General features: G+C 63.6%; 2 protein-coding genes across 8 annotated transcripts; one reads left to right on the plus strand and one right to left on the minus strand.

The window, feature by feature from the left end:
* Positions 1 to 40: 40 nt before the first annotated feature.
* ANO8 (anoctamin 8) lies at positions 41 to 15,170 on the minus strand. 5 transcript variants are annotated; one of them, XM_072919247.1, is made up of 19 exons: positions 14,731 to 15,170; positions 12,412 to 12,522; positions 11,684 to 11,816; positions 10,888 to 11,026; positions 10,525 to 10,621; positions 9,993 to 10,109; positions 9,691 to 9,818; positions 9,251 to 9,412; positions 8,627 to 8,779; positions 7,987 to 8,113; positions 7,841 to 7,896; positions 7,290 to 7,364; positions 6,900 to 7,043; positions 5,910 to 6,551; positions 5,339 to 5,530; positions 4,820 to 4,951; positions 4,216 to 4,326; positions 3,781 to 3,951; positions 41 to 2,998 (listed from the first exon to the last, which is right to left on the minus strand). In XM_072919247.1, exons 1-19 carry the CDS (start codon positions 14,828 to 14,830, stop codon positions 2,504 to 2,506), a joined length of 3,285 nt encoding a protein of 1,094 aa, XP_072775348.1. In that variant the 5' UTR covers positions 14,831 to 15,170; the 3' UTR covers positions 41 to 2,503. The 5 variants fall into 5 exon arrangements, with proteins under 5 accessions (XP_072775348.1, XP_030112705.4, XP_072775349.1 ...); XM_030256845.4 differs by having other exon boundaries at positions 3,781 to 3,954; positions 14,731 to 15,168; XM_072919248.1 differs by lacking the exon at positions 14,731 to 15,170 and adding an exon at positions 14,060 to 14,402 and having other exon boundaries at positions 3,781 to 3,954.
* Positions 15,171 to 16,558: 1,388 nt separating this feature from the next.
* Positions 16,559 to 21,394, plus strand: GTPBP3 (GTP binding protein 3, mitochondrial). 3 transcript variants are annotated; one of them, XM_030256856.4, is made up of 9 exons: positions 16,559 to 16,653; positions 17,296 to 17,582; positions 17,899 to 17,985; positions 18,499 to 18,701; positions 18,903 to 18,975; positions 19,268 to 19,411; positions 19,998 to 20,163; positions 20,516 to 20,836; positions 21,116 to 21,393. In XM_030256856.4, the coding sequence occupies exons 1-9, from the start codon at positions 16,616 to 16,618 to the stop codon at positions 21,348 to 21,350; spliced, it is 1,554 nt and encodes a 517-aa protein (XP_030112716.4). In that variant the 5' UTR covers positions 16,559 to 16,615; the 3' UTR covers positions 21,351 to 21,393. The 3 variants fall into 3 exon arrangements, with proteins under 3 accessions (XP_030112716.4, XP_072775543.1, XP_072775542.1); XM_072919442.1 differs by lacking the exon at positions 19,268 to 19,411 and having other exon boundaries at positions 21,116 to 21,394; XM_072919441.1 differs by lacking the exon at positions 17,899 to 17,985.
* Positions 21,395 to 21,518: the final 124 nt, after the last annotated feature.

Below are 21,518 nucleotides of genomic sequence, written 5' to 3' on the forward strand. Positions count from 1 at the left end.
GGGCTGATTAGAATATTCAAATATGCAAATGAGATGCAGATGAGCTGTCGAAATAAATTTCTTTTTATTGCGGATTTTACAAAAATAAATTAAAAATAAATAAATTAATCCCCCCTCCCCCCCCTTTTCCTTCCTTTCCTGGAATTCCCACTCCAAGGAAAAAAATCAAAGGAAAAACCATTCCCGAATTTTTCCCTCCTCCAAAATTCCAGAGATTTTTTTGGGAAAGGGATGAAAAATTCCCCGGATTTGGGGTTTTTCCCTCTGGGAATTCTCTGCTCCGGAGGGAAATAGGATCCAAGCCATTCCCGGGGTTTTTTGGGATGGGCAGAGCGGGAAAATCCCGTGGGATGAGGGAGGGAAGAGGAGCCGGAGCCTCCTGGAATTTTGGGGTCTCGGTTTCCCGGAATTCCCAACGCTCCCAGGGCTCCTTTTCCCGGGATTTGCTCTCCGGGATATTCCAGGGCAAGTGGGGGGGATTTGGATCCTCCTGCATCCACATTCCCAAATCTCCGTCCCAAATTCCCAAATCCCCATCCCCAATCCCAAATCTCCATCCCCAATCCCAGTCTCCATCCCCAATTCCCAATTTCCCTTCCCAAATCTCCATCCCACATTCCCAGATCTCCCTCCCGGATCCCACCGGGATTTTTCCTGCTCCCGAGCCTTTCCCTTGGGAATCCCGGATTTTCCCGCCCTTATTGCTCTGGAAAATGGCTTCGATTTGGGATCCCACTTCCCAAAAAAACCCCAAACCCCCAAATTCCATGGATTCTTTGAAATTCCATGGATTCTTTGAAAGAGGAGAGGGGGGAAAACCACAAAAAAATTCCAACCTGATTTTTGGGAAGGGGGAACAGGAGGAGACTCGGGACCACCCCCCCCCCCTTTTCCCATTTTTTTTCCTCTTTTCCCAGATTTTTCCCTTTGGGAATGGATGTCCCCAAGTGCCACCAAGCCGCGAAGCGAAGCAGGGAAAGGAGGGAGCGCATTCCCATTGCCGGGAGCGCATTCCCAGCAGGGATCCCGCTGGAGAAGCCGATCCCGGGAATGCCGAGAATCCCGGGAATGCCGGAATTCCTTCCCGCGGCAGCAGCGAAGCGGCTCCCACCCCCTCCCCCCGTGTCCCCTCCTTGCCCCCCCCTCATTGCGGCAGAATTCCAGGGAATTCGGAGCTGGAGCCGGGAATGGCCCGCTGGGATTTGGGATTTTTCTGGGAGAAGCGGCACCGGCGGCGGGATCGGGGTTGGGATTTAGTGCAAGAAACGCTGCCCATGCACGGAATTCCCGGGAAATGCGCCCCATTCCCGGCTGGAAAACTCCTGGGAAGGATCTCCGGGGTCCGGGATTCGGGATCCAGGCGGGGGGAGCGGGCGGAGCAGGGTTGAGGCACGGCTGAATCGGGCTCGTCCCGGGATCCCGGGAATTCCAGGAGCGGGATGTGGCTCCCGGAGGATCCAAAGGCTGGAGCGCGGCGTCTCTGGGGTGAACCGGGAGTGTGGGAGAGTTTGGGATGCTCCAAAACCCGGGATAACGGCCCCCGGTACCGATGGAAACCGGGATGCTCCCAAAACCCGGGATAACTGCTCCCGGTACCCATGGAAACCGGGATGCTCCAAAACCCGGGATAACGGCCCCTGGTACCCATGGAAACCGGGATGCTCCAAAAACCGGGATAACTCCCTCCGGTGAGCCTGGGAAGTTTCGGGATGCTCCAGCCGTACCGGGATAGCTCACGCCGTGCTCCCGGTACCGGGGTTTCGCCGCCTCGCCACCCTCAGGCCTCCCCCGCTGTCCCCCCGCGGGCCCCGGGGCGGTGGCGGCGGCTCCGAGCGGCGGGGCCGGGGGGACCGGGGGGGACACAGCCCGGGGGACCGGGGGGACACGGGGGGACACAGCACAGAGCACCGGAGCGGAGCGCGGCGCTGGCGGCCACCGGGCCCGGTGCGGCCCCGCGGGCGAGCGGCGGCGAGAGGCTCCCGACGGCCACGGCCGCGCGCAGCAGGGACCGGGCGGCTCCCGGAACCGCCGGAACCACCGGAGCCCCGCTCAGAAGCGGGCACCGCCGCCCTCCTCCTCCTCTTCCTCCCGGTTCACCGGCTCCCCGTGCCCCCGGAGCCCCGGTTAGAACCGGGCACCGCCGCTCTCCTCCTCCTCCTGCCCCCGGTTCACCGGCTCCCCGTGCTCCCGGAGCCCTGCTCAGAACCGGGCACCGCCGCTCTCCTCCTCCTCCTGCCCCCGGTTCACCGGCTCCCCGTGCTCCCGGAGCCCTGCTCAGAACCGGGCACCGCTGCTCTCCTCCTCCTCCTCCTCCCCCCGGTTCACCGGCTCCCTGTGCCCCCGGAGCCCCGGTTAGAACCGGGCACCGCCGCTCTCCTACTCCTCTTCCCCCCGGTTCACCGGCTCCCCCCGGAGCTACCGGAGCCCCGCTCAGAACCGGGCACCGCCGCTCTCCTCCCCCGCCCGGCTCCTCCCGGTCCCCCGGGACCCCCGGAGCCCCCGGTCAGAGCCGGGCACCGCCGCCCTCCTCCTCCGCCCGGTTCTCCGCATCCTCCCGCGCCCCGTCCTCGCTGAGCTGCGCCTTCCCGGGCGCCGCGTCCGCCGAGGGCCCGGCCCGGGGCTGCGGGGCGGCGCCGCCGTTGCCGCCGGGCCCCTCGGAGCGGCCGAAGCCGAAGAGTTTGCCGGGGTTGAAGGGTTTGGTGGGCGACTGCGCCTTCTCGGGGGCCGCGTCGCGCCGCGCCTCGGGCGGCCGCAGGAACCTGAAGCTCAGGAACGCCGGCAGTTTGTTCTCGCCGCCCGTGGGCGACTGCGGCGAGCGGGCACCGGCACCGGCCCCGGCACCGGCACCGGCACCGGCCCCGGCCCCGGGCAGGAACTTGCCCTGCAGCGGGATGATCTGCTTCAGCTTCAGCACGTTGTTGGTGGCCAGCAGCGAGCTGGGCCGCTTGGGCTTGTCGGGGCCGTGAGCGGAGGAGCCGCCGGAGCTTTTCCCCTTGGCCTGCCAAATGCGGATGAAAAATTAAATTTTATAATTTTAATAAAGATTTTATCAAAATTATTCATTAATATTTATAAATAATAAAATTATTTATTAAAATAAATATTTGTTTTTATTTGTTTATTTTAATTATTTATTTTATTATTTATTATTATTAATTATTTATTAAAATAAATACTTTCATTAAAGATTTAATAAAGGCAACGGGTATGTTTATTTACAGCGCTGCGGACACGTGTTGGGACTTGTTGGTTTTTAATGGACATGCGTATCTTTCAGAACTTTTGATTTTTTTTTTTATTACTTAATTTCTGTATGCATAAAATTTTATAACAGGTTAATGCATATTTATTTTATATTACATATATATTATGTATTACATTATATATTATATATTATAATATATATTATATATTATATATTTATTTTATATTACACTTATAGTTAGTTATATATAGTTAGTTATATTTGTATATTTATATATTTGTATATATATATATTTGTATATTTGTATATTTGTAGATTTATATATAGTTAGTTATATTTGTGCTTAGTTTTTGTTAGAAACTATAGAAAGAATTCCTGGGTTACTTTGCTCTGTTTTAAGGTTTGAGGAATCTTTTTTATTTCTTATTTTTTAGTGTGGAAATTTGCTTTTTTTTTTGTTTAGCTGGGGTAGTTTTGCTAAGGCTGCAGTTACAGCGTATTTAGTAAGTTTAAAGTGGCGCATTTGACTGAAATTTAAAGGGATTTCTGCCCCGCCACATTTCGCCCCGTCTCACCTGGCCCTTGTCGTGCGCCGGGTCCTGCCCGGTGGCCTCGGCCTTGGTGGCCTCGTCGCGGGTGGGGTCGCGGTCGCGGCGCGCCTGGAGCTCGGCCTGGCGCTGCCGCTCCTCCTCCTCGCGCCGCCGGCGCTGCTGCTGCTGGAAGTGGTGCTGGGCCTGCCGCTCGTGCTTCTGGGGACACACCGGGACATCCAGGGGACAGGGCAGGGGGACAGAGAGGGGACAGAGAGGGGACAGAGGGTGTGGGACAGAGAGGGGACACGGGCACGGGGCAGAGGGACAGAGAGGGGACACCGGGCATGGGGCAGACCTTGAGAACACTTTGGGGACCCTTGGGGACCCTTGGGGAGCCTTGAGGACACTTTTGGGACCCCTGGGGACCCCTGGGGACACTTTGGGGAACCTTGGGGACGCCGTCCCGGCAGGACCCACCTTGAAGGCCTCGCGGCGCTGGTACTCCAGCTTGGCCATCTCCTCGGCCACCCAGGCGGGGATGTCAGGAATGGCCACCTGGATGACGTACTTGAGGAGCAGGGCGAAGTGCTGGGGACACGGCAGGGGACAGGGGGACACGGGGACACACCTCAGCATCCCCGGCATTCCCGAAATCCCACCCTTCCATCCCGAAACACCATCCTTTCGATCCCAAAATACCATCCTTTCCATCCCGAAACACCATCCTTTCCATCCCAAAATCTGACATTTCCATCCCAAAATCCGACATTTCCATCCCAAAATCCGACATTTCCATCCCAAAATCTGACATTTCCATCTCGAAATCCAGCCCAGTGCGGGAACCCTGTGGTGACCCCAACCCTGCTGACCCCAGACCCCGGGGTGACCCAGGGTTACCCCAATCCCCCTGACGCTATTGGGGACCCCAGACTCGGGGGGACCCCAATCCCCCTGACGCTATTGGGGACCCCAAACCCGGGGTGACCCCAGGGGACCCCAATCTCCCTGACCCTATTGGGGACCCCAGAGCCGGGGTGACCCCAGAGGACCCCCGGGGACCCCGGTGCCACCGGGCCGGTACCTCCAGCACCACGACGGAGACGATGGCGCCCTCGGGGCTGAGCCAGGGGCAGAGGCGCCGCAGCTGCCCGCACTGCGCCAGCAGGTAGCAGTTCACCACGATGGCCAGCACGCCCATGGCCTCCATCACCGCCTGCAGGGCGCCCGGCTTTTAATTAATGTGTTAATTGCCGCGGTGCAGCGGTGGTTAATGATTTGTGTGTTTTTTAGAAGGAGGTTTTTGGGGTTTTGTGTTCTGCACCGCGCCAGCAGGCAGCAGCTCACCACGATCGTGCCCATGGCCTCCATCACCACTGCAAGGCACCCGGCTTTTAATTAATGTGTTAATTGGTGCGATGTAGCGGTGGTTAATTATTTATGAGTTTATTGGGATGTGTTTTTTGCTTTTTGTTATGTCCCTGCTGTCCCTGCTGTGTCCCTGTGTCCCCATGTCCCCGATGTGTCCCCAGTGTGTCCCCATGTCCCTGCTGTGTCCCCGTGTCCCCACTGTGTCCCCGTGTCCCCGTGTCCCCGTCCCCACCTGCCACTGGCCGATGCTGGCCACGCGCTGGCCGAAGGGTCTCTGCAGGCCGGTGCAGAGCTTGAAGGCGTCGCTGCGGATCTCGAGGACGTTGTTGAGCAGCGCGCAGGCAGCCGCCAGCGGGAAGGCCGAGGAGAAGAGCACCACGTAGCCAAACTGGATGAACATCTCCTGGTAGTCCTGGAAGGTGTCCTGAGGGGACAGCGGTGCCACCGCGGGCGTCAGGAGGGGTTCTGGGGTGGGTCCCGCTGGGACACCTCGGGAAGGGACACTTCGGGAGGCCACCAGCCACGGGGACACTGCACAGTGGCCACCACCCACAGGGACCCCTCAGGGAGCCCATGGGACACCTTGGGGGTCCTGATGGCCATGGGGACACTTTGAGAGGCCACCAGCCCCAGGGACACCTTGGGGGTCCTGATAGCCAGGGGGACACCTCAGGGACCCCACAAGCCCTGGGGACACCTTGGGGGTCCTGATGGCCACGGGGACACCTCAGGGACCCCAGGAACACCTTGGAGAACCCGGCAGGTCCAGGGACAAGGGGAGAGAGGTGACAAAAGCCACCCACCTCGTACTTCTTCATGCAGCTCTCCACCTCGGCCTGCGTCAGCTGCGTGGAGTAATCCTCCTCGGGCGGGTCAATCCACGAGGCGCGGTTGCGCTTCCTCCCTTCCTCCTCGCCCTCCTCCTCCTCCCTCCTCCTCCTCCTCGCCAGCACCGCCGGCTCCTCCGCCCTGCCGGGGCTGCCGGGCTGCGCTTCGGCCTCCTCCTCCTCGTCGTCGGCCAGCTCGAAGACGGCGGCGGGGTCCATGCCCTTCTCCACCATGGTGGGGCTGCCCTCCTCCAGGAAGGGCTCGTCCCCGGGCCCGGCGGGCTCGGCGCGCCGCTCGCCGCGCTCGATGAAGCTCACCTTCCTCAGCCTCAGCCCGCAGTCCAGCGCGCCCTCCTCCTCCGCCTCCGAGCCGCGCCGCTCCTCCTCCTCCTCCTCCTCCTCCTCCTCCTCCTCGGGCACGCCGCAGCCGCCGTTCAGACACTTCTTGTGGCCGCGGGGCCCCGGGGGCTGCGGGGGCTGCGGGGGCTGCGGGCCGAGGCGGCGGAGCAGAGCGCGGCAGAGCTGCCGCAGGCTGCGCGCCCCGAGCTGCAGCTGCGGCTGCGACACCTCCCGCACGTTCTGCAGCAGCTGCCGCGTGATCAGCAGCGTGGCCAGCATCTGCGGGGACACGGGGGACACGCTGTCACACTGTCACACCCCCCCCGCTGCTGGGGGATGTCCCCACGGCCCGGCCCCGCGGGGCTCCTGCTCCGCTTGGGCTGTCCCTGCTCCTCCCTGATGTCCCCACGGTGTCCCCTGGCTGTCCCCCGGCTGTCCCCTGGCCATCCCCTGGTGTTCTCCGGCTGTCCCCGGCTGTCCCCTGCTGTCCCCAGGTGTCCCCTGACTGTCCCCAGGTGTCCCCAGCTGTCCCCGGCTGTCCCCAGCTGTCCCCTACTGTCCCCTGACTGTCCCCCGGCTGTCCCCCGGCTGTCCCCTGGCTGTCCCCTGCTGTCCCCACGCTCCTACTTTGGATAGTGCCAGGGTCCAGGAAAGGCGCAGGAGGCGCCTGAGGAAGATGAGGGAGAGGTGGAGGTGGAGGAGGATGGAGGGGAGCAGAGCCTCCCGGAGCTGCCGCGCGAGGCTCTGCGACAGGGACAGGATGAGCAGGAGCTGCGGAAGGGACACAGAGGGACACAGAGGGACACAGAGGGACACCACAGGGACACACAGGGACACAAAGGGACACCACGGGGACACCACGGGGACACAGAGATGTGGCCGTGAGCCGCGCCGGGCGCCTGAGCCGCGCCACGGCGGGGACACGCGTGGGGACACCGGGGGATGCGGTGGTGGTGGTCGTGGAGGGGTGCTGGGGACACTCTGGGGACACCGGCCACCCCGGCAGGGTCCCCTCACCTCCTTGAGGCGCTCCATGTCCTTGAGGTAGAATCCGACGTAGAAAAGGCTCAGGTAGGAGTTGACGAACTGGAACTGGCGGTGACAGGGGGGTGGCAGCTCGGTCACCTCGGTGTCCCCTCTGTGTCCCCTCTGTGACAGCTCCTACCCCATCTGTCACCTCTGCAGCTGCCAAGACCCCTCGGGTCCCCTCTGTCCCTCCTGGACCTTTCTGGTCCCCTCTGTCACTCACCGAGAGCCACTGGGACCCCTCCAGTCCCCCCCAGAGCACCGTGTCCCCCGTGTCCCCAGTGCCCCCCGTGTCCCCAGTCGCCCCAGTCGCCCCAGTCCCCCCAGTGTCCCCCATGTCCCCGTTCCCTAGTACCCCCGTGTCCCCAGTCCCCCGTGTCCCCAGTCCCCCCCAGTCCCCCCAGTCCCCCCAATCCCCCGTGTCCCCGTGTCCCCAGTCCCCCCAGTCCCCCCAGTCCCCCCCAGTCCCCCCAGTGTCCCCGTGTCCCCGTGTCCCCATGTGCCCAGTCCCCCCGTGTCCCCGTGTCCCCGTGTCCCCTCACCAGGACGATTTTGATGATCAGGTGTTTCTCGTAGGCGCTCTGCAGCCGATAATTCTCTGCAGGGCACGGCCGGGGTCAGGGGGGCTCGGGGGGTCCCAGGGCCACCCCAGGGCCACCCCAGGGCCACCCCAGGGTCCCCAGCGCACCCATGTCATTGAGCCACAAGGCCACTTTCTTGTAGAGCTCGTCACAGGCGGCGACAATGACGGCCAGGATGATTTTGGGCAGGAAGCGAAGGACGCGCGGCAGCTCCTGGACGCTGAGCACGAACTCCTGTGGGGACAGGGACGGGGACGGGGACAGGGACAGGGACACAGGGATGGGGATGGAGACAGGAATGGGACAGGGATGGGGACAGGGACAGGGACAGGGACAGGGATGGGGACAGGGACAGGGACAGGGACGGGGACAGGGACGGGGACAGGGACGGGGACACAGGGATGGGGACGGGGATGGGGACAGGGACAGGGACGGGGACGGGGAGACAATCAGGGTCAGGATCAGGAACAGAATCAAGACCAGGAGCAGGGGCAGCGCCACTGTCACCGTCCCCAGTGCCACTGTCACTGTCCCAGCACCACTGTCACCGCCCCAGCACCACTGTCACTGTCCCAGCCCCACTGTCACTGTCCCAGCACCACTGTCACCGCCCCAGCACCACTGTCACTGCCCCCAGCGCCACTGTCACCGTCCCAGCACCACTGTCACCGCCCCAGCACCACTGTCACTGTCCCAGCACCACTGTCACCGTCCCAGTGCCAGCGCAGGCCCAGGGCCGGGTCCCACCTGGAGCTGGAAGCAGCCGAGCATGAGGAGGAAGACGATGGCGAGGCAGGCCAGGCAGACGGGGACGCTGACCAGGCTCTGGAACAGGAGGCGCTTCCAGGGCGGGTAGTAGAACTCCTCGGCGCTGGTGACGGGGCTGATGCGCCTCGTGCCCTGCGGGACACGGCCCGTGGCACCCCGGGGTGGTGACACCCCCGAGCCCGGGCTGGGGGCGCAGCCCCGAGGGATGGGGTGTGGGAATTCCCCAGGGACGGGGTACCCCAAAGGGACGGGATACCCCGAAAGGGATGGGATACCCCAAAAGGGATGGGATACCCCGAAAGGGATGGGATACCCCGAAAGGGATGGGATACCCCAAAGGGATGGGATACCCAAAAGGGATGGGATACCCCGAAAGGGATGGGATACCCCAAAGGGATGGGATACCCAAAAGGGATGGGATACCCCGAAAGGGATGGGATACCCCAAAGGGATGGGATCATCCAAAAGGAGTGGGATCCCCCAAGGGATGGGACCCCCAAAAGGAGTGGGATCCCCCAAAAGGGACAGAATCCCCCATGGATTGGGACCCCCTCATGGATTGGGATCCCCCCAAGGGCCGGGACCCCCGTGCTGGTGTCTGACCCGGAATTGGGGCCGGGGCTCCTCCAGGGACTCCGCGGGCGTGTCCAGCGTCCCCCACTTGTAGGCGAACTCGGCGCCGCGGCGCTTCCACTCCTCCAGGAACAGCGTGGCCCAGACCACGTTGAAGATGGCGAAGACCACGCAGGAGATGTCCTGGCTGGTCTGGGGGATGGACAGCGCCGACTGCAGCGGGGTCGGTCCCCTCCCGGCCCCAACAGCCCCCAAATCCCGCCCGGGGGGTGGGGAGATCCCCCCAGCCCGGAGGGAATGGCTGGGGCGGGATTGAGGGAAAAGCGGGAGGAAAAGGGAGGGGATCCCTCAGGGAAGGAGGGGAACCCCAAGGAGGGATGGAAAACCTCACAAGGAGGGATGGGAACCCCAAGAAGGGATGGGAACCCTCCAGGGAGGTTGGGAGCCCCCCATGACCCCAAAGGCCCCACCTGGTCGCTGTCGGTGAAGGTGTAGAGGATGGAGCCGAACACGGCCGGGTACACCATGGCCGAGGTGTAGAAGCCCAGCCAGGCGAAGTACATGGCGATCTTCACCCCAAAATAGTCACAGATGTCATCTGGGTGGGGCACAGGGGGCATCAGCGGGGCTGGGACCCCAAAATCCCGCTGGGGTCACCCCAAATGGGGCCCCAAAACCCCTGCTGGAGTCATCCCAATGGGATCCCAAAAACCCTGCTGGGATCACCCAAAATGGAACCCCAAAACCCCTTCTGGGGTGACCCAGCTCTCACCGAGGGGCTGCGCCTCGCACACCGCCTGCACCCAGGACTTCATCAGGCGCTTGAGGATCCTCTGCTCGTGCAGCGGGAACAGCTGCTGGATCACCCCCCGCGCCGCCAGCTCCGGGACTGGGGGACACGGGGACACGCGTCAGGGACACGGGGACACGCGTCAGGGACACGGGGACACGGCTCGGGGCCCGCACTGCCGCCCCACACGGCCCCGCTGGGGGGAGTGGGGATGGGGACAGCGGGTACAGTTCTGTGCCCACCATGGGGACAGTGGGGACAGCTCTGTGCCCACCACGATCCTACAAACCCTGCCCCAGGATGGGGACAGGGGGGACAGAGGAGACACAGCCAGCCCCCCCCAGCACCCCACTGCCACCCCGCGTGGCCCTGGGCTGGTGGGGCTGGGACGGGGACAATGGGGACAGTGGCCCGTGGGGGTTCTGTGCCCGCCATGACCCCGCGGTGGCAGTGTCACCGCGTTCCCTGGCAGTGTCACCGTGTGCCCTGGCAGTGCCACGCGTGCCGCACTCACTGATGGGCTGTCCCTCGAGGAAGTGGATGTTGTGCAGGGACTCGCCCTGCTTGGCCCGCAGGTTCTCCAGCCAGTAGCGGATGATGCTCTGCCGCTCCTGCGGGACGCGCCAGCGTGTCCCGGGTGTGTCCCCACCATGTCCCCACCATGTCCCCAGCCCTGTTGGTGGCTGGATCCTCACCCAACCTCCCCATGTCCCCTATCCCCATAATCCCATATACTCATATCCCATATCCAATATCCCCATAATCCCATATCCCTGTACCCCACACCCCTCACCCCATACCCACACCCCACACCCCATACCCCACACTCCGTACCACACCCCACACCCCGTACCCCTCACCCCGTAGCCCTGCCCACCTGGGAGCTGAAGAAGCCGAGCTCGTTCTCGATGTTCTCGTAGATGTAATCCTCCTCGCAGGAGAAGCCGCGCATGCCGCCCCCGAACTCCGCCTTCACCGGCTTCCGCAGCCCCATCTCGTCCGCCCCGCGCAGCAAACTTCGCATGGAAACCAAACCCACCAAAAACCCCCGTAAGGGATTGTGGGGCCGCTGTGTTTATTATTGCAGTGCCGGACATGTGTGGGGACTCACTGCCCTTCAATGGACGTGTGCGGCCCTGATAACTCCCAATCCTTTTTTATTACCCTTAACTAACAAATTAATTAATAGAATTTCACAACAGGTTCATGCATATTCATTCTGCTGATTTCAACAGCTAGTTACATTTGTACTCAGCTTTTGTCAGAAAGTACAGAAAGAACTCCTGGGTCACTCTGAGCTGTTCCAAGGTCCGAGGAGTCTTTCTTATCTCTTATCTTTTTAGTGTGGAAATCTGCATTCTTTATGCAAATTAGAATTTGCATAATTCTTAGCTGGGGTAGTTTTGCTAATGCTGCAGCTACCAGACTAAACAGCAAATTTCACTGATGGTAGCGAGCTCAAAGCGGCACATTTCACCTACATCCAAATGGATTTCTACCCTGGTAAAGTTTCACTCTGCCTCAACAGCGTTGGGGACATGCTGGGGACATGCTGGGGACAGCACTGGGGACAGCACTGGGGACACGTTAGGGACAGCACTGGGGACCCACTGGGGACAGCATTGGGGACAGCACTGGGGACCCACTGGGGACACGCTGGGGACAGCACGCACCTCTCGTAGGTGGCGGTGACGAAGAAGGCGTAGACGCGCGTGTGGCGGTGGTGCCGCACCTGCACGATCAGCTCGGGGATGCCCAGGCGGATGTGGTTCAGCAGCCACAGCAGCGTGTGGTCATCCGTGCTGTCTGCGGGGACAGCGCCACGCGTGTCCTGCCGCGCGTGTCCCTGTCCCCGGCTCTCCACATGGCCCTGTCCCGGTCCCCAACCCGCAGGTGTCCCTGTCCCGGTCCTCATCCTGTCATGTGTCCCTGTCCCGGTCCCCAGCCCTCCAGGTGTCCCTGTCCCGGTCCCCAACCTGCAGGTGTCCCTGTCCTTGTCCTCACCCATCCCCATGTCCCTCATCCCACTCCCCATCCATCCACACATTCCCCATCCCTTCCCACACCCCCATCCCTCCTTGCATCCCTCATTCCTCCCAACATCCCACATCCCCCTCCATCCCCCAACCCCCATCCCCAATCCCCCATCCCCAATCTCCCATCCCTCATTCCCAATCCCCCATCCCAAATCCCCCATCCCCCATCCCCACCGCCACCTCCCGGGCTCTCCCCACCATCCCCACCCCCTCCTGCCTCAGCTATCCCAGATTTTCCCGGCTACATCCCTCTCCTGGATTCCCCAATCACACCCCAAACCCTGGATCTCCCGGTCCCACCCCTCCCAGTCCCAATCTCCCGGTCCCACCCCATCCCGGTCCCGGTTTCCCGGGCCCGTCCCTACCCGGGAATGTCATGAGCACGTCGCAGTTCTCCGTGGGCACGGTTTTCATCCAGGCCTTGTGGGACATGATGTAGCGCCCGGCCTGGAGCAGCCGCTTCCCGAAGAGTTTATCTGCCGGGGGAGGCCGGGCAGGGATCAGAATCCCGGGGCGGCGGATCCCGAGCGGCCCCGGAGCCCCGCGGGACGCGCTCCGGGCTGTCCCCGGCCGGGCCGTGCCGGGTCACGGCGGTGCCACCGCCCCGGCATCGGATTTCCGCGGCCGTGAATCCCCAAATCGGCACCGACAGCTGCGGGAGGAGCGGCCGGCGCGCCCCGAATGTCGCGGGATGTCCCCTCGGAGCGTCCCCAGAGGCTCCCACCTCCTCCCGCTGCCCCTCGGCGGGGCCGGGCTCCGGGGCACGGAAAGCGGGGACCGGGATGAGCAGCCGGTCTCCATGGAAAACCGGCGGGCTGGGCTCCGGGGGACGGAAAAGCGCAGGAAAAGCGGGGATCGGGAAGAGCAGCCGGTCTCCATGGAAACCCGGCGGGGCCGCGCCGCCGCGCCGGGACGGGGACGGTGCCCGGTGCCCGGTGCCCGGTGCCCGGTGCCCGGTGCGCGGCGGCACCGCGGGGACACGGCCGGGCCCGGCGTCCCCAAAGCGCCACCCGGGAGGGTGGGGACAGGGAGGACCCCCAAAAATTCAGCCGGGGCTGGCAGGGACGGAGGTCCCCGATGGCGTGGGGACACCGCCGTTTGTCGCTTCCCTGCCTCAGTGTCCCCTCGTGCCTCAGTGTCCCCTCCTCGGCCGGGGATGTCGCAGCGCCCCAGGGCAGGGAAGGGCTCGGGGTGGCGGAAACCGCGGGGAAAACAGGAAATGCCAGAGCTGCTGATGGGGTGGCGGGGTGTGGGGGAAATGGGGTGCCAGGGTCAGGGGCAGTGGGGTGCCAGGCTACCAGGGAGTTGAGGTTTAGCGGTGCCAGGGTATTGGGATGCCAGGGGTATCAAGGTATTGGGTGCCAGGGTGCTGAGGTGTTGGGGTGCAGGTATTTCAGGGCGCGGGTATTAGCATGCCAGTGTTTTAGGGTGCAGGTATTTCAGGGTGCCAATGTTTCAGGGTGCCAATGTTTCAGGGTGCCAGTGTTTTAGGGTGCAGGTATTTTAGGGCACCAATGTTTTAGGGTGCCAATGTTTTAGGGTGCCAGTGTTTAGGGTGCCAGGCCATCGGCACACGAGCCTGCAGGGCTACCAGCACGCCTGGTGGGCACGGGGCGCTGGCGGCGGTGGCCGTGCCACCCCGCCGGGCAGCCGGGTGACACCCGGGTGACACCGCCGGGCTGAGCTCACCCGCCCTGCATTATTCATGTCCTGCCCGCGGCGGTGCCACCCGCGACACTGCCACCCGCGTGGGCACTGCCCGCCCCGGGGGCACAGACCCGGGGCCGGGGGGGCTTTCCCTGCCCAAGGTCACGGGGAATGGGGGGTCCCCAGCACCCCCAGGCTGGCCCGGTCTGGAGGTGAAGGCCACCGCCACCCCGCTGTCCCCGCAGCCCCTCCCGACACGCGGTGCCACCACCCAAGCGGCCCCAAGGCTCGGCGGGGCTGGCGCGCCCGGTGCCACCCCCGGGTCCCCCCCGCTTGTCCCCGTTTGTCGCCGGCCGTGCCGCTCACCTTGGCTCCCGGGCTAAGGTCACCGGAGCTGCGGCGTGGCGGGGACCGGCGCTGCCCGGGACCGAGCGGTGTCCCCGGGGGGGGCACGAAGTGGGTCACCCACCCGCGGCGGGAGCCCCGTTCGGTGGCACGGCCGCCACCGGGCCCTGCCACCCCCCCGCACCGCGGGGACCCCGAGCGGGGATGGCACCTGGCCCCGCGCCACGCGGGGGAGGGGACCCCCGCGACAGCGTGGGGACAGCGACACAAAGGCTGCCAGCTGCGCCACCCCCCTGGCGGGTTGGGGGGGCACGGGCCTGGCAAGGGACAAAACCCTCCCGGGGTGGGGCACACCGGGGGCGTGGGGACGTCACCGGTGAGGGGGGGACGCGGAGCCCGCTGTCAGCCCCATCCCGGGGGTCTCGGGGCGGGGGGGGTGACACAAAATCAGCCGCGACCACCCGAGAGACACAGAGCCCCCCATGAAGCGGGACCCCCACCGGCGGGGGGGCTCGGAGCCGTGCCGGTACCGGGGGGATGCTCAGAGCTCCACCGGCAGCACCGACACCCTCCCCCCCCCCCACCCCGGGGCGGTCCCGGGAGCCGCATCCGCAGCGAGCCGCATCCCGGCCCTCCCCGAGCCCCCTCCCGGTTCTCCCGCAGCCCCCCCGCCGCACCCCCGGTTCCCGTACCCAGCACTCCGGTGGGGGCCGCCGGTTCCGCTCGCTCCTCCGCGGCCGGGGCCCGCCGGGGCCGCTCTCCGTCCTGCGCCGCGGCCGGCGGCTCGGGCATGGTGCGGGGCTCGGCGGCGGCGGAGCGGGCCGGTGCATGGGGCCGCCGGGGCCGCCGCCGCTGCCGCCGCCGCTGCCGGTGCGGGCGGGGGGAGGAGGAGGAGGAGGAGGAGGAGGGACAAAGGCGGCGGAGCGGAGCGCGGAGCTCCCGGCGCCTTTAACGCCCCGCTCGGCCACGCGTGTCCGGCCGCGCCCCGCGTGGGGGGGTCCCGGGGGGACCGCGGGGGGCGGCTCCGCCCGGCGGCGGCACCGGAGCGACCCCCGCGGTGTCACCGGCGCGTCCCCCGGTGCGTGTCCCTCCCCGCCGCGCCCCTCGGCCCCGCCGCGCTCCGCCCGTGCCCGGCGTGTCCCCAAGCGCCACCGCCGTGCCCCCGGTGCCCCCTCAGCCACCCCCCCCTGCCCGGGGCGGCGGCTCCCGTAACCCGAGCGGGGTGAGCGCTGCCCGGTGACATTTTGGGTGACCCCCCCCATCCCCCCAAACCCCCCCAAGGCTCGGAGCCTCCCCCGGGACTCGGGCCCGGTGCCAGCCCGGCCGCTCGGTGCCACCGGGGGATGTCCCCGCGCTGGCACGGGGGGCACGGGGGGCACGGGGGGCACGGGGGGCACGGGGGGACACGGGGGCACCGGGGCCGGTCCTGTCCGTCCCTGCCTGGGCCCCAGTCTGTCCCAGTTTATCCCAGTCTATCCCAGTCTGTCCCTGTCCATCCCTGTCTGTATCCCTACTGGAAGCCAAGCCAAGATTTTGGGAATCAGAATAGAGACAGGCATCAGAATAATAAAAATTATTATTATTATTATTATTATTATTATTATTATTATTATTATTATTATTATTATTATTATTATTATTATTATTACATAGCCACAAGAAGAAATTAAATATATTGGTTTGATCTACAAGATGGCAAAAAGACAAGTCAAAGGTTAAAACCAAGCAAAAGAACATCGAAATGCAAAGAAATCTTTTAATATAAACTTTTATAAATACGCATGTCCCCCCATAATGGAACAGTCCATAGAGAATGTGCTTTGAGTTAAATAAATATAAAAATATTTTATACATAAATAAATTATATCTATTTAATAGAAACTTACCATAATAATATTTAATTGATATTATTTTTATATATATAAAAATATAAATTTAATACATTTATATTTATTTAACTTAAACCACGTTCTCCATAGACTGTTCCATTATAGGGAGTACATATATATGCATATTCATACAAATATTTGTATTAATATATATGCATATTTTGATGTTCATTCATACAATAAATATGAATTAAATAAATAAATTTAAATAAATGTATTGTTATTTTAAAATAATATTTATTTAAATTTTTTAAATTAATTAATTAATTAAAATTAAATATAAAGCAAACAGCCGAGCACCCCAGCGCTGGATTTCACCCCTGAATAAACTCTTATAAAATGAAGAAATTTTATTTAAAGATAAGTAGATATTAAATTTTATAAGAATTTAAACAGCGACTCGTGTTTGCCACCGGGGCGAGCCCGGGGGACGCGGGCAGAGGGACCCGTGAGGCGGGGCGGAACCGCGCTCCGCACGGCTTCACGCAGGGCGCCGCCGTGTTTGCACATTAACCAATCATAAGCCGCAATTCACCGTTAGCCCCGCCTATCTCTGTGTATTGACCAATAGCATGCGTTATCGGGCGAGGGCGCTGAGGCCGGTGCAAGATTTTGCTGGTAGCCACGCCCACTCAGTGGGTTTGCCCAATGGCGTGCCGCGTTGGGCGGGGCTTGGCTGAGGGCAGCGATGGCGCTGAGCGTGGCCGTGAGGGCAGCGCGGGGCAGGTGAGGGGACAGAGGGACAGAGAGGGGACAGAGGGACAGAGAGACAGAGGGACAGAGAGGGGACAGAGGGACAGAGGGACAGAGAGACAGAGGGACAGAGAGGGGACAGAGGGACAGAGGGGCAGAGAGGGGACAGAGGGACAGAGCGGGGACAGAGGGACAGAGAGGGAACAGAGGGACAGAGAGACAGAGGGACAGAGAGGGGACAGAGGGACAGAGGGACAGAGAGACAGAGGGACAGAGAGGGGACAGAGGGACAGAGGGACAGAGAGGGGACAGAGGGACAGAGGGGCAGAGAGGGGACAGAGGGACAGAGGGGACAGAGGGACAGAGAGGGAACAGAGGGACAGAGGGGACACGGGGACACCCCCGGGGTGGCTGTGCCATGGCGGGTACAGGGATGGCTGAGCCGGGGGATTTGGGACTACCTGGGGAGGGGGTCCGTGGGGAGGGGTCTCACCTGGGGAGGGGGTCCGTGGGGAGGGGTCTCACCTGTGGCGGGGTCCCACCTGGCAGGTCCCACCTGAGGCCAGCACACACCTCTGTGGATGTGTGGCGGGGTTCCCTGGCTGCCCCGGGGGTCGCGCCCCCTCTGTGCCCACCGGGGCCGTCCCCATAACGACCCCAATCCCCCTCCCCCAGGTGGGCGCGCGGCCTGAGCTCGACGGTGCCACCCGCGGGTGGCACGGGTGGTGGCACGGCAGGTGGCACGGCAGGTGGCACGGGTGACACCATCTTCGCGCTGTCCTCGGCGCCGGGGCGCTGCGGCGTGGCCGTGATCCGGGCCAGCGGGCCGGGCAGCGCGGGGCTCCTGCGCAGCCTGACCGGGACCCCCGGGCCGCCCCCGCCCCGGGTCCTGGCCCTGCGCCGCATCCGCGACCCCCGGAGCGCCGAGACCCTGGACAGGGGGCTGGTGGTGTGGTTCCCAGGTGGGACAGGGACACGGTCTTGGGGTTTGGGGGGCAGGAAGGGGGTTGGGGGGCAGGAATTGGCGTTTGTGGCATGTATTGGGGTTTGGGGGGCAGGAATTGGGGTTTGGAGCACGGGTTTGGGGTTTGAGGGGCAGGAATTGGGGTTTGGGGCACGGATTTGGGGTCTGGGCACACGAGGCTGGGGTTTGGGGACACAGGTTTGGGGCCAGGGGACAGCTGCTCCTGGGGCAGCGTCCCCCCAGGGGCCGTTTTGGGGTGTGGGGAGGGGGTGCTGGGGGGGTGGGGGTGCCCACCCGATTCCCTGTGCCCTCAGGGCCCAACAGCTTCACCGGGGAGGATTGTGCCGAGCTGCACGTGCACGGAGGGCCCGCCGTGGTCAGCGGGGTGCTGCAGGCTCTGGGTGAGCCCTGGTCCCGTCCTGCCCCTGTTCCATCCCTCCTGCCCCTATTCCATCCCTCCTGCCCCTGTTCCATCCTTCCTGATCCTATTCTATCCTTCCTGATCCTATTCTATCCCTCCTGCCCCTATTCCATCCCTCATGCCCCTATTCCATCCCTCCTTTCCCATCCCATCCTGATCCTTTTCCTCTTCCCCTCGGGATGCCGGGTGCTCCTCCCCCATTCCTCTTTCCCCTTGATTTTGGGATCCTGGGGGTTCTGAGGATCCTGAGGGATCCTCCCGTGTCCCCCCTCCCTTTGGGATCCGGGGTTCGGGCCGATCCCCCCCGTCCCCTTTCCCCTTTCCCTTTGGGATCCGGGGCTTGGGCCGATTTCCCCGTCCCTTTCCCTTTGGGATCCGGGGTTCGGGCCGATCCCCCCCGTCCCCTTTCCCCTTTCCCTTTGGGATCCGGGGCTCGGGCCGATTCCCCCGTCCCTTTCCCCGCCCATGCCCCTCTCGCCGGTGGCTCCCCCAGGCCGCTTGCCGGGGCTGCGTCCGGCCGAGCCGGGCGAGTTCACCCGCCGGGCATTCGCCCACGGCAAGCTGGACCTGACGGCGGCTGAGGGGCTGCGGGACCTGATCGCGGCCGAGACGGAGGCGCAGCGGCGCCAGGCGCTGCGGCAGATGGAGGGGGACCTGGGCCGGCTCTACCAGCGCTGGAGCCACGCCCTGACCCAGGTGGGGCTCACCTGGGGGCCACCGAGCCCCTGGGTGGCACCGAGCCCCTGGGTGGCCACCGAGCCCCTGGGTGGCACCGAGCCCCTGGGTGGCACCGAGCCCCTGGGTGGCACCGAGCCCCTGGGTGGCCACCGAGCCCCTGGGTGGCACCGAGCCCCTGGGTGACCACCAGCTCAGGGATGATTCTCACCCCGATGTCAGGCACTCGCCCACCTGGAGGCCTACATCGACTTCAGCGAGGATGACAACGTGGAGGAAGAGGTCCTGGCCCGAGGTGAGTCCCTGCTGTCCCTGCTGTCCCCGCTGTCCCCGTGCCACGGCTGTGTCCCCACGCTGTGACACTGGGAGTGGGGACATCCAGGGGGGCTTGTCCCATCCAGCTGCTCCAAGTCCCTGTTTGTCCCCCTGCGAGGGACAGGGGGTCTCTCCCAGTGTTTTATCCCAGATTTGGGGATGAGGACCCACAGTCTCCCAGTGTTTTATCCCAGATTTGGAGCTCGGCCCCGGGGTCTGTTCTGGAGTTTTGTCCCAGCTCTGGGGCCGCGCTGACCGCCGTGTCCCCGCAGTGGCGGTCACCGTGCGGGCGCTGCTGCAGGAGATCCGGGGCCACCTGCGGGACGGGCGCCGGGGGGAGCTGCTGCGGGGGGGGGTCCGGGCGGTCATCGCCGGCCCCCCCAACGTGGGCAAGAGCAGCCTGCTCAACCTGCTCTGTGAGTGGGCACGGGCACGGGGAGGGCACGGCAGCGCTCCCGGAATTCCAGGGGTGGGGTTCCGCTGTCCCCGGGATGGGGACTGCGCATGGAGGGTTGGCATAATTCCCGAATTTCCAGAGGGAGCCGTTCCCAGTGTCCCCAAGGCCATCATGTTGCCCGTGGGTGTGGAGGGCACGAGATAATTCCCAAAATTCCAGAGGGAACTGTTCCCAGTGTCCCCATGTCACCCGCAGCAGGGACTGGGCGTAGAGGGCTCAAAATGCCCAAAATCCCACAGGGACAATTCCTGCTGTCCCCAAATCAGCCACGGGCACGGAGAGTTGGGATAATTCCCAAATTCCTACTGTCCCCAAATCACCCGTGGGCATGGAGGGTTGGGATAATTCCCAAATTCCCACAGGACCATTCCTGATGGCCCCAATTCACCAGTGGGCACGGAGGGTTGGGATAATTCCCAAATTCCTACTGTCCCCAAATCCCCCACGGGCATGGAGGGTTGGGATAATTCCTGAATTCCTGCTGTCCCCAAATCCCCCACGGGCATGGAGGGTTGGGACAATTCCTGAATTCCCGGCGTGCCCAGGCCGGCGCCCGGCCGCCATCGTGTCACCCTCGGCGGGCACCACGCGGGACGTGCTGGAGGTGGCCCTGGACATCGGGGGGTACCCGCTGCTGCTCAGCGACACCGCGGGGCTGCGCCGCGCCGCCGACCCCGTGGAGCGCGAGGGCGTGCGCCGGGCACGGGAACGGTCAGCTCGGGGGAGTCTGGGGGGGTTCTGCGGGGCTTTGGGGGGTTTTGCGGTGTTTTGCAGTGTTTTCAGGGATTCTGCAGTATTTGGGGTTTTTTTTTGGGGGGGTTGCGATGTTTTGGGCTGTTTTGTGGGATTTTGCGGTGTTTTGGGATGTTTTGGAGGATTTTGGGGTGTTTCGGGGTGTTTTGGGGGTTTTGTGGGGTTCTGGGGTATTTTGTGGGGGTTTGTAGGGGTTTGTGGGGTTTTGCAGTGTTTTGGGATGTTTCAGGGTGTTTTGGGGAGTTTCAGGGAGTTTCGGGGTGCCCCCAGAGCTGAGCCGTGATGGTGACGCGGCCGCGTGTGTCCCCAGGCTGTGCCAGGCCGATCTGGTGCTGGCAGTGCTGGATGCCACCTCAGTGTCACCCACGCCGGCGGCTCTGGGGGCGGCGCTGGCGGCGCTGGAGCCGCCCCCGGGCACCCCCTGCGTGCTGGTGCTCAACAAGGCCGACCTGCTGGGGGGGCCCCGGGGGTCCCCGGGTGGTGCCCAGGGACCCCCGGCCACCCTCCTGTCCTGCGAGGGGTCCCCAAGTGCCACCCCTGCCCAGGGACCCCCGGCCACCCTCCTGTCCTGCAAGACGGGCGAGGGGCTGGAGGCGCTGCTGGAGCTGCTGGCCCAACAGCTGGCACAGCTGTGAGTCCGGGGGGATCCCAGACCCCTGTCCCGGTTTTTGGGGTGGCTGATCCGTTTTTGCCATGGCTGATCCCCTTTTCTGTTCCCAATCCCCTTTTCTGTTCCCGATCCCCTTTTCTGTTCCCAATCCCCTTTTATGTTCCCAATCCCCCTTCCATGCCTGATTCCCTTTCCCATTCCCGATCCCTTTCCATTCCCGACCCCATTCCCAATCCCGATCCCCTCCTGTTCCCAATCCCCATTTCCAATTTCCCATTCCCGTCCCATTCCCGTTCCCAGCTGCGGGGACCCGCTCTCGGGCTGGCCCAGCCTGACGCAGAGCAGGCACAGCCGCCACCTCGGGGCGTGCGCGGCGGCCCTGGCGCGCTTCGGGGACCTCGGGGACAGCGGGGACCTGGCGCTGGCGGCCGAGCAGCTGCGGCTGGCACGGCGGGAGCTGGGCAGGATCACCGGCCACGTGGGCGCCGAGGACGTCCTGGATATCATTTTTAGGGATTTTTGCGTCGGGAAGTGACGCTGGCACTCCGTGGGGTGGGGTGGGGTGGGGTGGGGTGTCACCGGGATTAAACCGTGGTGCCTTTGGTGGCTTTGCTGTTGTCCCCTCGCTGGTGGCCGCGGTTGGCAGCGTGTCCCCAGCCCCAAATGTGGGGAGAAAAACCCTGGGAGAAGTCCCAGTCCCCAG

This window comes from Taeniopygia guttata, chromosome 28, assembly GCF_048771995.1.
Source record: "Taeniopygia guttata chromosome 28, bTaeGut7.mat, whole genome shotgun sequence".
Taxonomy (NCBI): Eukaryota; Metazoa; Chordata; class Aves; order Passeriformes; family Estrildidae; genus Taeniopygia; species Taeniopygia guttata.